Consider the following 15,781-nt stretch of genomic DNA (forward strand, 5'->3'; position numbering starts at 1 on the left):
AGTGTATTTATAGCTGCAGAGATGCAATGAGATGCTCTACACATCTCCTGTGTAAAAACTAAAGCAAGTGAGAACTATGCCTTCTGCCAGGGCCAGTCTTTCTGAAGGTCTGAGTCTGTAACAGCTCTAAAAGAATAATGGTCCCCAGCCTTTGGGGACCACAGATCTCTGTGTAGCCCATCTCTCAGGATGTTCCTTATTAACCTTCTAATTGGAAGCCCTATAACAGAAACATTGTTCTGCTGCCTGATTGCCATGAGCTTATGAAGTAATGCCCAATATGTGCAGGCACCATTAGGCACTACTGTTCATAGGCACACCACAGTGTCAGAGTGTTGTTTAAGCAGGGACCAGGGCAAGACCTGCTTTGTACAGAGCTTGACACTGGGCAGGGAGCACCCAGGGGAGCACAGCTTTTTCCTGGGGTTTTCCGTGGCTGCTGCCCAACTCTCACTCTGCTTTGCTTCCACAGCTCCTGCGAACAGCAGAGGATGTAGCAAAGATGCAGGAGGAGCTGGAGTCCTCCCGCCCTCTCCTGGCACAGGCAGCCAAGGACACGGAGGCAACCATCGAGCAGCTGAAGGTACCGCTGCTGGGCAGCCCTGCACTTTCCAGCTCTGGCTGCTCAGACTGGACTGGACACAAAGCTTGGGGGGCCTGGCAGGCAGTGTGGTCCTGCTTGATCTATTGTAAAAATGCCTCAAGTTGGCACAGCAGGTATTTGTGCAGAGCAGCATTACCAGCAAGAACTGCCTTCTGTTGGGGTCCTGCTCTGCTGCTGGTGGGGCCAGTTGCTGGCAGAAGTGGTGGCTCACGTGCCCCTGTCTGAAACCACCAGCCAGGGGTCAGCCAGCCAAGCTACCAGCTCCCTTTCCTCACTGGTTCTTGCAAGCACAGACTAGCAACACTCCTAACACAATCCTCAGGTGGCCTGAGCAGCTCAAAGCCCAGACTGGTGTTGCTGAATAGGATCATTGCCCCACATCCCGTCCCCAGGGAGCTGATCCAGCTGCAGCCTGCCCCTGCTAGCCCAAACCTCTGAGATCATCACACAGGCATTCATGCCACTGCAGAATAGGGAACTGTCCTGTGTTGACTGTCACTGCCTTCTCTCCTTGTGTTCCTCCCAGCCCATCTCCTACTGTCAGTGACCACACTGGGACAGAGTGAACAGAGACACTAATATTATATGCATGCAAAGGGGAAAGAGTCTGCAGTTTCCCAAATTCCCACATAGCAGATAAGGATTTAGCTATATTCCACATTTACTTTACCCCTCCTGGTAGTGTTTTAGCCCTGGGGGTAGGCAGAAGTGACAGTTTGAAAAACAAACACCTAAGCATATCTTCTTATTCCTCCATCTCCCTACAAATCTACACCCCTATGCATCCTCACCTTGTGCCAATGGGTGGAGTAGCTAATTCCTGGAAGACTAACACCATTCCAGGCACAGACAGAGCTGGAGCTTGTGGGTGGTTTATACGGGCTGACAAAAACCTTCTCCTGGTATGATGCAGGAAGGGGATCCCCTCCAGCAATTAGGTCCCTGCAGTCTCTGCTGGAAGAAGACACACAAGCTGCCAGGACAGCTATGATCCTTACCTAGCCAAGGGGTGCTGTGCCTCCAGCGTGCTTCTGAGGCTGTCTCTGGTGTTGCAGGTGGACACAGCTGTGGCTGAAGAGACAAGAAGTGCTGTGCAGGCTGAGGAGGCAAAGGCTAATGAGAAAGCTCAGACAGCCCAAGCCATTGCAGATGATGCTCAGAAGGACTTGGCTGAAGCCCTCCCAGCCCTGGATGCTGCTCTTGCCAGCCTGAAGAACCTCAACAGAAATGATGTTACAGAGGTAACTGTGTCAAGGGAGAGGGTGGTAGAGCTGGGTTTGGTCAAGGACAGCCTCACTTTGCAGCAATTCCCCTTCTATAGGTTTGCAACATCCCCAGCCTTTTCCAGCACCTCCATCCATCCCCCTGGGCTCAGTCTTGGCAGCTGCCCATGCAACTTTTCACCTTCACTCCTTCAGTGAAAGTTAAAGGGCAGAGGCAGTAAGTGGCTCCTGGGTGTTTCCAATTTACCCTGGAGAGGGCATGGAGGAGGGCTTACCCCATAGTGCCTCTCCATGGGGGTAGGCAGCAGGTACCACCATGCAACCCTGAGTACTGATTGCACAGCACAGGGACAGAGCTAGCAGGACACTGAATCCACAGGCTCTTTGAAAGGGGATCAAACACAGGCAGAGAAGAGGCAGTGGGCTGAATTCAAGGAAATAGGATAGCAAGAGAAAGAAGGGTGATTCTGAGCCTGGCAAGCATCACAGCCCACACCCCATAGTACAAGAGTACAGTACACTCAGTAAGTACAAGATTTCACCATACTGGGACAGCTTATTGCTCTGCAGTTGTGAATAACACACATTTTTATTCCCCACAAAAGTCCCTTCCCCAGGAGGTGGGACACAGACAGTGTCAGTCCACTTGCCTGCAGCACCCATCCTCTTGTAGAGTTGGCATGAGAAGTGTCTTGTGTACCCAAGGCTTCCAATGCTACAAGATGCATCAATTTCTTACACATCATCTAACCCAGTTTTGGGAAATTCTCTATTTAAGGAATAAGCTCCCTGCTTCTTTTAAACCTCACTGGACCATGTCCCAAGTAACCTGTCAATGGAGCAGAGACTGCCAGAATTCTCTCCTAGTCCAGGATTAAGGACCCAGCCCAACCAAAAGAAGACACCACTACTATGGCAGGGTGCAAACATCCCTTTGACCTACTCCTTTGCATAGGGCAGCTCCATCAGGCGTCCCTTGGAGGAAGCTGTTGCCTGCTTCTCGAGCTCCTCCACCTCTTCTCTCAGTCGATCCTCATTGCAGTAAAAATACACGTAAAGGTTGTGCTCTGTCTGCAGGGTGGGGTTCTCCTGCAGAGACCTGCGCTTGACCTGCAAGTCACTCCGGAGGTGTACCAGCATTTTGTAGAGTTTGTCCTGCATGATCTTCAGTTGCTGCATCAGCTCGGTGATCTCCTGAGGGGCAGAGCCCAAAGTTATGTGAACATGCAGAAAGAGAGGGATTTCATCACACCTCTGGAACATCTCAGCCCACCAAAAACAAACTACCCACCGAGCTGTGGTCTCCAAACCCTCCTAGTCCAAGGAATAGCAGTAGCTTACTGGAACACCTTGGCTAAGGCACCCTGATCTTGGCACTTTACAGTACATGTGAGACCCAGTGAGAATCACCTTTGTGCCTCAGCCACGCACTACCTCACTGCATACTTTTTGGGATAAGGCAAGGATCAGCTTAACCTCCTTTCCCTCTGCGGGCTGAGAGGCAGCGAGTTCTCCCTCCTGTACCCAGGGAGGATTGGCAGAGGGCTCTTACACCCAGCCCTCTTCCACCCAGCAAGGCCCAGAGAGCAGGAGTGCTTCCTTACCGGCGAGGAGAGCTGCAGCTGGTTGTGGCTGTTGTACAGCCGCCGGTAGAGCACCTCTATGGAGGCCTCCAGGGCAGCTATCTGGGGCATAGGAGCTACCAGCTGGGCTTCCAGTGCCCTCTTCTTCTCAACCAACTGGGAACACTTGGCTGCTATGGCCTCATAGCTGCGGAAAGGCTGCTTCTCGTGATCTTCATGCATCAGCATGTCCCAGAGCCTGCAGGGTGGAACAGCCAGCCACAGGTGTGAGGGCAGTGCCAGCACTGAGGAAGAACAGGGCTCAGAGGTCATTGTGCACTCTGAGAGTGGGATGCAAGCAGATGTGGGTCAACAGTGAAAGGATAGGCACTCCCAGTGAGCAGCCCATATCATGGAGATCTAGGAAGAGCACCATAAAGGACCAGGCTAACTCAAGAGCCAGTCTGTGACTCCTTTCTGGCAGACACCAGCACCAGCTGCTACAGAACTGTCTGGGGAAGACTGAGAAGACCCAACCAATGTAGCCATAGAAAGGCCTTGCTCCAAGCAACTTGTGCTTCCTTGGGGCCCAGCTCTCTTTTTCCATGGATGAAGACTTGCCTCTAGACTCTCTACTTTAACATGCTAGAAAAACTAGTCTCCCTACTCATTCCCTTCTCCAAGCCCATACTTTGCTGCATCAGCCCTAGCCAGCCAGAAAGAAGCAGATAGCATCTTCTGGGGAATTTCACACCACCGTGGAGTCAGGGTGGCTCTGCATTGGCAGAAGAGCACTGCTAGACTGCCTGGTAGTTTGGGTCTGCTGCCTGCCTCTGCCATTCCCATGCCACTTCCTCCACATGTAGTTTGTTCCTCATGCACACAGCCCCCCCAGGCCCTCACCGTGCAGCAGTGACGTCTTTGGGGTCTATCCATTTGCGTGGACGATGCTTCTGGGAGGAGCTGGCATCTTTGAAGTAGTTCTGCTGCTCCTGCAGCCTGCTCTGGGCTTCTTCCCTCATGGCGTTTTCAACCTTCCCCAGCCAAGCAGCCTTGTGTTCCAGCTCCTGCCTCTCCCGTTCCAGCTGGAGCTCCAGCAGATCCATGCGGTTCTGCTGGCCCAACACCCATGCAGCTGCCTCCTCCTGCCTCCTGGCAGTGTTCTGCAGCCAGGCAGCTTCCAGGCTGAGGTGCCTGTACAGGGCGGGCAGGTGAGCACGGCGGGCCTCTGCCTTCAGCAGGGGCGGTAGCTGGTGGGTCAGAGTGTGTGTCATGTCGAAGCACAGGATGTGAATCTGGTTCTGAAGCCCCTCAGCCTGGCCCTGGAGCTTCGCCTCGACTGCGTGCTGTGCAGGGGGGAGGCAAGACAGGTTGGTGTCAGGGTGCACCAATGTGCTGCCTGGCCCTGCCATCCCCTCCTGACATGTCAGCTGTGCTCCAGCATTCAGCAGGAGAGACTTCCTGCAGCACAGGCAGACCCTGCCACAGGGGATGGTGGAGGAATGGGGGCACTGGCCCTACCTGGTTATCCTCAAGAGCTTCCAGAGTCCTCTGGGCCCACTCCAGCGCGGCATGGTTGCCTTCCACTTTTGCTGACGTGACTATCACCTCCCTCTGGGCGCAGATATGTGCTGTCTCTATTTGGCCCAGCTCCTTCCAGAAGCTATCTTGATCCTCCAGTAGCTCATCTTCATCACTACCAAGGCTTTCTGGCATCAATGTTTTCTTAGTGTTCATTTTATTTGTGACTTCCTGGCTGTCGTCTCTTTTCTTCTCACCCTCCACTAGCAGCTCTGCCCTTGATTCTTGGACCAGTATTCCCTGACTTGCTGGTGCCACCTTGCATGGTGTCTTTGCGCATTCTTGATGAGGAGCTCCTCTTCCTCGCTCTGATATTTCCCAGTATGAGCCCATCTGTGTCCCAGCCTCCAGCCCTTCCTTCAGGCTGCTCTCTCCCTGTGCCCTTGCTTCCTGAGCATCTGAAGCCTGGATACTCCCTGGTAGGACCTGCTGAATGAAGTTTTCAAACGCATCAGTGGCCTTTTGTTCTACCTCCATGTAAAGGCCAAGATCCATCTGGCACAGCAGTGACGGCTGCTGGCCTTTCCCCATGTTCCCATGACACTCTGTCAGCTGCTTTTCAGCCTTGCTGATCTGGCTCAAGACAGCTCTGGTTTGGAAGACCTTCATTTCCAAGTCCCTCTGAGCCATCCTTGAGTCCTGCTTCACCACTTTCTCCTCATCCTCCAAGTACCTCTGCTCCTGCTGCAGCTTGTCTGTCCAAGCCAGCAGCTTGCTGTACCGCCACAACTGCAGGTCATGATAATCCTTCAGCTCCTGAAGCTCCTGCTGCAGGACCTCTGGAGAGGGACCCTTGTCCTCTGGTATCATGCTCGGGAGCTGTGGGACCTGGCAGCATATCTGCAATGCCTCCTCAAGGGCATCACCCTCCAAGATGGGCTTTCCTGCAGCCAGCAGGGCATCATAGGCCTCCACCTCAGCTGGGCTCAGCACGTTCTCCTCACCCACTGTGCTGCAGAACCACTTGAGGAACTGCTTTGTCTTAGGGCAGTCAAAGAGCCGCTCGAAGTCCTTCTCACGGAGGGTGTCTGCATGGGGGTAGATCAGCCTCAGCGTTGCCATAAAGTCTGCTGCTCTGTTGACAGTGTCCAGTGGGAAGGCCTGGGAGTATCTCCAGCTGGACATGGCAAGAATGGTCAGCACTAGAAAGGAAAAAGCAGGAGTCAGTCTCAAGTGTCCTGACACTCACAGCCATCTCAAGGGTGCTGCAGCAGCACTTCTAGGTGCCTGCTTGAGGGGAGACTAAAGCAGTCCCTCCACAAGTGCTGAAGACCAGCTCATGGGGTGCAGCATTGCTGTGGTGGGGCACAAGACAAATGAGAGCCCATAGAGCAAAGAAGAAAGCCTGCCTGTGTCCCATTCCCATACAGCCTTCTTCCTGGGGCCATACAGATCTAGCTCCTTTGCCAAGATATTTTCAACCTGTAAGATACACCCATCAGAGTATCAGGCCAGGCTTTTTCAGCCTACCTGTAGTTTGCTCCATGCCCTTTCTGATAACCAGCTTTGCCTTCAAATATCTCTGTCTTTCCTGCCTCTGTATTGCATCCTCTAAATGTCCTGCCTCTAGTCCCAGTGTCCTCTGGTCCAGCTGAGGGAGGGATGAGCACCCCATCTCCCAGAGAACCAGGTCAACTCACTGTTTCCATTTGGGTTTTGAAGGTACGAGCACTGCAGCGGCCTCCCCCCGGTGTGAAGATAGTGATTGAAGCTGTCTGCATAATGCAAGGAAAAAAGCCAAAAAAGGTGGCAGGAGAAAAAATAGGCACCAAGGTGGATGATTACTGGGAGCCAGGCAGGGCCCTTCTCCAGGACCCAGTGCAGTTCCTGAACAGCCTGACTGAGTATGATAAGGTAAGCAGGGGCAGAAGGAAGCTGCTACTGGGACCAGATACTGCCTCACAGACATCCTTCTCATGCAGTAAAGCTTAGAGTTCCTTGTGGGCAACACTCTTCAGCAGCACTGAGGAGGGGGACATATTTGGCCTGGAAGCACTCACGTCAGCTGGCTGCACTTCATTGCCTTGGGCAATGGGACCTAAACACACAGATCTTCTTCTGTCCCTCTGCTCTTTCATGTGGAGGAGCTGGATGGAAGTGGTATGGGAAGGGATGTGCCCAATCCCACAGCTGTGCCTCCCAGGCCTGAACATGCAGCAATTTGATTCCTCTTGCTCCTCAGTGTGATGCATTAACCACATTGTAAGGTCCAGGGGCAGGCTGCTGCCACTGGGGAAAGTTCTGAGACTTTCCTCAATCTGACCTTTAGCATGCTCATCACTGATTTCTCTCACACCCTTCCTTGCAGGACAATATTTCAGACAGTGTGATCAAGGCCATCCAGCCCTACATCGACAATGAAGAGTTTCAGCCAGCTGCCATCGCCAAGGTCTCCAAAGCCTGTACCTCCATCTGCCAGTGGGTGCGTGCCATGCACAAGTACCACTTTGTGGCCAAGGTCGTGGAGCCCAAGCGGGTAAGAGACGGCATGACCCAGATGCTTTAGGTGTTTGGGAACACTACTAACAGCTCCCTTCTGCAGGAGATGCTGGGAATCAACACGTTCTGCAAGTCAGGACATAACGTTCAGACCAAGCCTTAGCAGAGCCAAAGCCCCAAAACCCGTTAACAGGATAAAGTAGAAGAAATCAGCCTAGAATATACTGAGACAGAAGCAATACCTTGTTTTTATGCTGAGTCAGGAACTCAACATGAACTGTACTTATAGAAACTTTCCCACACCTCACAAGTGTTTCAGCCTCTCCAAGCCTAGCTATTTCTTTATTATAAGTTTGGAACAAGCAGTGGAACCTTTCCTCCCCTTCACCAATGGGCCACATCCTGAGCTTGTGTAAGCTGACACAGGCTCTTGGCTTTTTGGAGCTATGCAGAAATGCCCTCTTTGCCCCTACTTTTAGTCCTGGAGTTAGGCAGGTCAACCTCTGTCATCCAGGGATTGGATTGACTGAGATACTGAGATATCAGTAGCTAGCGCTTATCAGCAAGCACTTTTATGGAAAACCAACTCTTGCTCCAAGTTCTCTGCCTTTGGGGGGAAGAGCCTGACCATGTGCCCAACATCCTCACTGTTTCTTTGTGCATGTCCCCAGCAAGCCTTGCGGGAGGCAGAAGAGGACCTGCGTGCCACTCAGCTGGTCCTTGATGAAGCCAAGAAACGCCTGAAGGAGGTTGAAGATGGCATTGCCCTTCTGCAGGCCAAGTATGACAGCTGCAAAGCCAACAAGGAGGAGCTGGAGATGAAGTGTGAGCAGTGTCAGCAGAGACTGGCCCGTGCTGATGTGGTAAGGGACAGAGCTGGGTTCTGCCTGCTTGCATGAGGCAACCTGATTTCGGATCAGGCAGCACAGTGGTGAAAATATCCATGTGGCTGCAGCTCACGACAACCCTAGGTTGAAGGTGCCTGGCCAGATCTCAGCAGCACAACAGGACTGAGAAGCTAAGCTTTTTCACTGATGTGAAAAGCTGCTGTCCTCCTGTGCACAGCTTGTTCAGCTAGCAATGGGTCTCCAGGACAGCTGAGAACAGCCCAGTAATCCCAGGATTAAGTGCTCAAAGCTGGGAACAGAATTCAGAATATATCAGGGGCCACCCCAACCTGTGGTCACTGAAGTCACCTGCAAAACTACCCAGAGAGTGGCAGGTCTGGGACACAAGGTTAGCCCACACAGCAGCTCTCAGGTGTGCAACTTATCCCACAGCTCATAAACAGCCTGGCTGATGAGAAGGTGCGCTGGCAGGACACTGTGGAGAGCCTGGATGACAAGATCAACAACAGCAGTGGGGATGTGCTTGTTGCAGCTGGCTTTGTGGCCTACCTGGGCCCATTCACAGTAAGTGTGCAGTGCAGTGCTCCTTGCAAGGGGCATGGTTAGCTCTGCTGTCCTGGCCAGGGAGAAAGGAACAAGGACACAAGGATGCAAGATTCCTCCTGAATGGCTTTCCATTTGTACCAGAGGCTGCACAAGGCCTCATTTGAATGGGAACAGGAGGGTTAAGATGTTTGCAGCAGACTAGCTGCAGCTAAAAGAAAGGCTATGATGGTGTTTCTCGTGGCAGGGAGACTACCGCATGGCACTGTCCGAGGAGTGGATGAGGGAGCTGACAGAAAACAACATCCCTCACAGCACAGATGCCAGCCTCATCAGCACCCTCGGAGACCCTGTGGAAATCCGCTCCTGGCAGGCAAGTTCCAGAAAAACCCAACAATTGAGGCTGCAGGGACCTCCAGCAGAGACTAAAACACTCAGCTCACCACTCAGTAGGATCACCTGTACCAAGATAGGCCTCAGATCAAACCACTGGATAATGACCAAGCACCTCCACACTGCAGATCTGGAGTTGCTGTTGGGCTTCTTGCACAAAGAGCAGGACCTGGGCAGCAGCAAACAGCAGCAACAAAGGCATCAGCCTTGACCTGTAAGGCTTGCCCTTTACAAACCACAGACCCAGAGCCAAGCCTTGGCCATAGCCTGCCCCAGCCTGACCCTGCAGCACAACTCCATCCCAGGGCTCAGCCACTGTGAGCAGAGCTGCAGCTCTGTGCCCAGCTGCTGGCAGAAGTTCCCTCACCACCATCCCCTGTACACACCCTGGAAACACTCGGGCCAGGGCAACAAGGGCTTGTCTCTGGTCACCTGTGTTGTGCTGCTGGGTATCCAACAGCTTTTTCTACCCCATTAGATTGCTGGTTTACCAAATGACGCCCTGTCTGTGGAGAATGGGGTAATAACCCGGTTCTCCCTGCGCTGGACTCACTTCATAGACCCCCAAGGACAAGCAAACAAGTGGATCAAGAATCTGGTAAGAGCTGCAGGGAGGAAAGCCAGGTCTGCCAGGATAGGGGAAGCTGCTTTCCATCAGGAGCAACCCCTGGCTTTGGGCTGTAGAACTGCAAGAGCCCGCACTGTCCCAGCCCAGCCTTCCCCACACCAGACAGGTTCCACATCCACATTAATCCCAGATGGATTTCCCTTCTTGGGGAAAGCAGCACAGGACAGGAGGAGCCCTACTGTAAGCAAGCAAGGCATCAGATTTCCACTCTGGGAATCTCAGAACACCAGCATCTCCCATAATGGTCCTTCAGGTCCCTAGAACAGAAGCAAGACATTACCTGACTAGCGAACACACTCCCTGCTGCCAAAGTGCTGGAAACACTGACCACCACCTCTTCTCTAGAGAGGCACTCACTGCCCTTTGGAAGGATCAGGCAGAAGGCTCAGGCAGCTGCTCCTGCTTTGCTCCCTGAGGACTTTTACCACCCAGCTGCTCTCACTTTGCAGGAAAATGAGCTCTGAGTTATCAGCGTGGGGTTACAGAGGGGTATGGCTCTCTGAAGGAGGTTCTCCCTGTTCCCAAACTTTTCTGCTGTCCCACTGAGCTGTCTCTAGTGCCTGCAGACATGGGCTAAACTTGCCAAAATAGCCAAAGTCTAGCCAAGCAAGAAAAGAGATTATTTCCACTGCTCTAGGGAGCTGAATCAGCCCAATGAGAGTTGTACAAATGACCAGAGCTGGATGTGAAGGTGGGCAGGATATCACACAGACCCTGCCCTCCCCCACTGCCTTTCAGGAGAAGGCAAACAGCCTGGAGGTGGCCAAGCTGAGCGACCGGGACTTCCTCACAACTCTGGAGAATGCCATTACTTTTGGGAAGCCCTTCCTGCTGGAGAATGTCGGCGAGGAGCTGGATCCAGTCCTTGAGCCTGTCCTGCTGAAAGAGGTCCTGTGTCCCACCTTGGCAAGAAGGGCCAGTGGGTGCCTGGCTGAGCTGTAAGGGGGCATCTGGCCAGGGTGCTGTGGGATGTGGTGGGTTTGTAGGTCTCTCTGGGCAGGCAGAACTCACATGGATGCTACTTGTCCTGTGCTCCCATGTCTTGGCCAGGGCTCCAATACAATGACAGCCTTTTGCACACTGTGGTCTTCTTCCAGCAGGCATTTTTGCCTGGGAGGCAGGGCCATGGGATACAGCTGCTGTATTCAGGTTCAGGCCTTCAGGTCTGCCGGGTGGCTTTGAGCTCCTCTGTCCTGAGAGCCTTCAGACTCTCTCTTCACTGCAGAGTCCAGGGCACAAGAGGTAGCCATCCCTTCCCCTATTTGTCCCTCTATACAGACCTTCAAACAGCAAGGCAACACTGTGCTGAAGCTGGGGGATTCAGTGATCCCCTACCATGATGATTTCAAGATGTACATCACAACCAAACTGCCCAACCCTCACTACAGCCCTGAGGTCTCCACGAAGCTCACCCTCATAAACTTCACCCTCTCACCCAGGTACCTGCTTACCCTATTATCTGCCTATGCTGCTCAGCCTCTTTTCTTGCAGTCCTCAGACCCTTGGGCCTGTTGCCCCCACTGTTACCTCCACGACTTTTGTTGTAGTGGCCTGGAAGACCAACTGTTGGGAGAAGTGGTGGCTGCAGAGCGGCCTGACTTGGAAGAAGACAGAAACCAGCTGATTGTTAGCAATGCCAAGATGCGTCAGGAACTGAAGGAGATAGAAGACCAGATCCTCTATCGGCTCAGCACTTCTGAAGGAAACCCTGTAGATGACTTGGAGCTCATTAAAGTGTTGGAGGCATCCAAGCTGAAGGCAGGAGAGATCCAGGTCAGAAGTGGAGGTGCTCTGCCCCTGCAGCTATGCATCCCCTGCTGGCACTGCACTAACCATAACATCTTTTCTGTCCTGCAGGCCAAGGTTGCAGTGGCAGAGCAGACAGAGAAGGACATCAACATCACCCGCCTGGAGTATGTGCCTGTAGCCGTCCGCTCACAGATCCTCTACTTCTGTGTCTCAGACCTGTCCAATGTGGACCCCATGTACCAGTACTCACTCGAGTGGTTCCTCAACATCTTCCTCATGGGGATCCGTAACTCCGAGAAAGCAGGTACCTGCCCAGAACAGCCCCTTCGTCTCCTCTTCCTCACCCCACACTCCTGATCCTGAGCAGTAGAAGCTCGGGCACCTGCAGAGTGAAGGCAAACGTGGCCACTTGCATTGGCTCTCAGCATGGGCCAGAGCTGCCCGTTTGTGTCCACACAGCAAGGGAAGATGTGGTCACATGTCCATTCTCTTCCCACCTCTTTGCTGCTGCCCTGTCTGGCCAGGTGGGAGGGGTGTTGGTGCGGGGCACATGCAAGAGGTACATGCCATCCCGGTCCTGGTGTGGCTCTGATTGTCACTGAGCTGCCTCTATCACAGTCCCTGGGGCAGCTTTCCCTGCCCAGCAGTGTGTGTCAGCTGTGTGTGTGGCTGTGCAGCTGCCATGGAGCAGTGTTGGCTCCCTCCCAGCACCAGGGCTCCAAGTCACAGCCTTGTGCTTTCACTGGGGTTTCTGCACCAAGTCTGTGTTTGAGTGCAGCACCTGTTCTTCCTGGGCAGGGTGTGGGTGTGACCCTGTGGCCTGGAACCCATAGCTAATGTGGAGAGCACCCTCCACAACACTCATGGCACCCACCACCCTTGTCTGGTTGTTGCCTTTTTTCAGACATACTGAAGGAGCGGGTGATAAACATCAACAACTACATCACCTTCAGTCTCTACTGCAACGTGTGCCGTAGTCTCTTTGAGAAGCACAAGCTCATGTTTGCCTTCCTGGTCAGCGCCCGGATTCTGATGAATGAAGGGAAAATTGACATGGTGAGCAAGTCACCTTAGTCCTTGATGGGATCCCATCAAGGCAGCTCAAGCCTAGCATGCTCAACCCCTAGAATAATGTGTTAGGTGGAAAAGGAGCCTTGTTCCCCAGGGCTGGGGACAGGCCTGGCAGCCTGGTGGGCAAACACAGGGCCTCTGTCTTCACTCAGCTCTCAAACTGTTCCCTGTGTCTACATGCAGAGCTGCCTAGCCTGAATCACCTGCAGCTTTTACCAGTTTACTGCCAGACTGCTGCAAAGCTTAGTGAGTTCAGAGGGAGCAGGCAGGGTTTAGCAGAGTGGCAGCTGAACAGTCACTATGTTGATCTCACCAGATTCTCCAGTTCACTTACTCCTTGACACCCACACCAGGCAGGAGAGCAGCCAGAAAGATACTACAGGATTTTAATTGGATATGGCACAAAGCCACGTGCCTTGGGCTCAGACAGGTGGGCTATAATCCATGATCACATCCTATTGTGTTCCCAGGATGAGTGGCGGTACCTGCTGTCAGGAGGCGCCATAAAGGAAATGAAGGACAACCCAGCTCCATCCTGGGTGAACGAGAGAGCGTGGGGAGACATCCTGGCCTTGAGCAGCCTGAAGAATTTCTCTGACTTCGACAATGATTTTGCAGCCAACCTTGAAGAGTTCAGGACCATTTTTGACAGCCCTAACCCTCACAGGCAAGTGTCCCCTGCTTTGTCAGCTTAGGACTACTGCACCTGGCTGTAATGGTGTCCTGGGAGAGCAAGAGGACCCAATACAGCCACAATGCCAGCTCTGCTCCCAGTACAGTGCCATGCAAGGGAGAGGACGAGGCACTGCCTTGTTGCCTCAGAGGTAACCCTTGCCACCCAAGGGCCACACAGTGCCTTACCCAAGAGTATCTGGTGTTTCCCCAGTGGAAGCAGCTCTGGCTTGCCTGCTGATGGTTTCAGAGCTACAGACAATAACTTCAACCAAGGGACTGGAAGATCCTTGTCTTTTCTGAAGCCCCAGTGGCTGCCTGCACACAACTTGTGTACTTCTTGGGGAGCTGATGGATCTGGCACATCCCCCCAAAATGCACCTGATTGCTTTGCAGAGAGCCCCTGCCTGGGAAGTGGGAAGCTGGGCTTGATGCCTTCCAGAAGCTGCTGGTTCTGCGGTGTCTGCGGGGAGATAAGATCACCAATGCCATGCAGGACTTCGTGGTGCTGCACCTGGACCAGCGCTTCATTGAGCCACAGGTAACCAGCCAAGAGGAAGCACTGCTGGGCACTGGGGTGGAGCAAGAGGACTCAAGCTTGTGGTAAGTGGGCCATCAGCATTTTGCACTTGCAGTGAGGGTGCTCGTGCCTCTCTGCAGCCGCAGTGTTCTTCCCAGAGCCGGGAAAACTCCTATGTCTTAGACAAGGGATATCCTTCCTAACGTCCTCCAGTTAAACCAGACTGGGAGGGGACAGATAGTGCAGATGTACAAGGGAAGAGTTTGAATGGCAAATGGGAAAGTGGTTCCTGCCCTGACCCTGCTGCATCCGGAGGAGAGATGTACTTGGTCCTTACTGAACATATTTCTGGCCTTGGCACCCAGGAACACGCTGGTGCCTTTGAGCGAAGCTGGAGGCCAGGCAGGGTGATGAGGTGCTGTGTGAGACTGCTGTGGCTCCTCTGCTCTGACTGACTCTCTATTTTGCAGACCACTGACCTCTCAGTCGTCTTCAAGGACTCCACTGCCACCACCCCCCTGGTGTTTGTGCTGTCCCCGGGCACTGACCCCGCTGCCGACCTCTACAAGTTTGCTGAAGAAATGAAGTTCACACAAAAGCTCTCTGCCATTTCTCTAGGCCAAGGACAGGTGAGCTGCCAGTGTACACCTGGAGCAACAGTGTGCTGCTGGCACTCCCAGTGATCTCACCAAGCTCCAAGTAGGTCACACACCCTTGGCAGCACAGTGAAAACATCCCCCTGCCCCTGGACCCTTACTCACCAGCCTTCTGCTAGCAGGAAGAGCCAGTTTGGGGTGGGGGCTGCAGCAGTTCCCACTATAGTGCCCTCCAACTTCCTGAATTCATCCACAGTTCTTCCATTCCCTCCACGCTCCTTCATAGGCTTGTAAAACTGTAAAAAATCTTTGGTGTGCCATCAGACAGCAAAGATCCAGCTGAGCCATGGGGGCAAAGCCAGGCCCTAGCTCTGGACACTGGTCCTTCCACCCAGCTGCTGCCTCCCTGTCCAGCTCAGCAGGGCATAGCCCACCGTGGGCCAGGGTCTCTGAGCTCTTTCTCTCTGCCTCCACAGGGGCCCCGTGCTGAAGCCATGTTGCATGGTGCCATGGAGCAGGGCAACTGGGTCTTCTTCCAGAACTGCCACCTGGCCCCCAGCTGGATGCCCTCACTGGAGAGACTCATCGAGGCCATTGACCCCACCAAGGTGAGCTGTTTTACTGAGCAGGTGCCTGCTCTGAGGATAACAGGCAGGAGGCTGGAGCCCTGGGAGGAGCCCAGATCTAGTTCAGTCCCATCCACAGGTTCTCTAAAGAACCAGGAGCAGCTGCAGGGGCTGTGCCTGCACCCTCTGAGCACTTGCTGCCTTCTGGACTTTCAGGTGCATCCGGACTTTCGCCTCTGGCTCACCAGTCTACCAAGTAACCACTTCCCTGTGTCCATCCTCCAGAATGGCTCCAAGATGACCATTGAGCCCCCCCGTGGGGTCAAGGCCAACCTACTCAAGTCCTACATTAGTTTCAGTGATGACTTCTTGAATTCTTGCTCCAAGGTGAGACCCAGGTCGTGCTTTGGTTTGCTGTCCCCATTCCATGCCTGCTCCAGTGTATGGTCTCCACCTGGATGTTGCTCTTCTCCAGGCATAGATCTTCCTCCTCATTAGAGCACCCATGGGATAGAGAAGGGCTGGAGGTATTTCTCATAAACTCCCATCTACTCTGTGATGAGCCACTTAGAAGTTTTACTTTGAGAAACAGAAGCAACAGGCTTGGGAGGGCCTGGCATAAAGCACTGGCAGCTCTCTTTAAGCAAGGAGTGGGCCATGGCCTTCCCCAGCACAGCAGCCTGACTGAGGTTTCCCCCTCTCCAAGCCCCAGTTGGCACTACTGAATTGGCACATCTCCTCTGCCAGGTCCCATCAGATCCTGGCTCCAACTAAGGATGCCTCCTC

At 53.4% G+C, this 15,781-nt stretch overlaps 1 protein-coding gene across 1 annotated transcript in view; it reads left to right on the top strand.

Moving 5' to 3' along the window:
* Positions 1 to 15,781, top strand: part of DNAH1 (dynein axonemal heavy chain 1) — a 90,716-nt gene that overhangs the window by 69,328 nt on the left and 5,607 nt on the right. Inside the window, 18 exon segments of the mRNA XM_017819972.1 lie at positions 473 to 583; positions 1,660 to 1,845; positions 6,633 to 6,824; positions 7,279 to 7,446; positions 8,081 to 8,272; positions 8,690 to 8,821; positions 9,048 to 9,173; positions 9,672 to 9,791; positions 10,560 to 10,709; positions 11,100 to 11,260; positions 11,369 to 11,594; positions 11,679 to 11,874; positions 12,475 to 12,626; positions 13,112 to 13,308; positions 13,710 to 13,854; positions 14,304 to 14,462; positions 14,906 to 15,037; positions 15,212 to 15,382. Of these exon segments, the coding sequence (XP_017675461.1) occupies positions 473 to 583; positions 1,660 to 1,845; positions 6,633 to 6,824; positions 7,279 to 7,446; positions 8,081 to 8,272; positions 8,690 to 8,821; positions 9,048 to 9,173; positions 9,672 to 9,791; positions 10,560 to 10,709; positions 11,100 to 11,260; positions 11,369 to 11,594; positions 11,679 to 11,874; positions 12,475 to 12,626; positions 13,112 to 13,308; positions 13,710 to 13,854; positions 14,304 to 14,462; positions 14,906 to 15,037; positions 15,212 to 15,382 (2,916 nt within the window).

Source organism: Lepidothrix coronata, unplaced genomic scaffold (assembly GCF_001604755.1).
Source record: "Lepidothrix coronata isolate B3197 unplaced genomic scaffold, Lepidothrix_coronata-1.0 Scaffold78, whole genome shotgun sequence".
Lineage (NCBI taxonomy): Eukaryota > Metazoa > Chordata > Aves > Passeriformes > Pipridae > Lepidothrix > Lepidothrix coronata.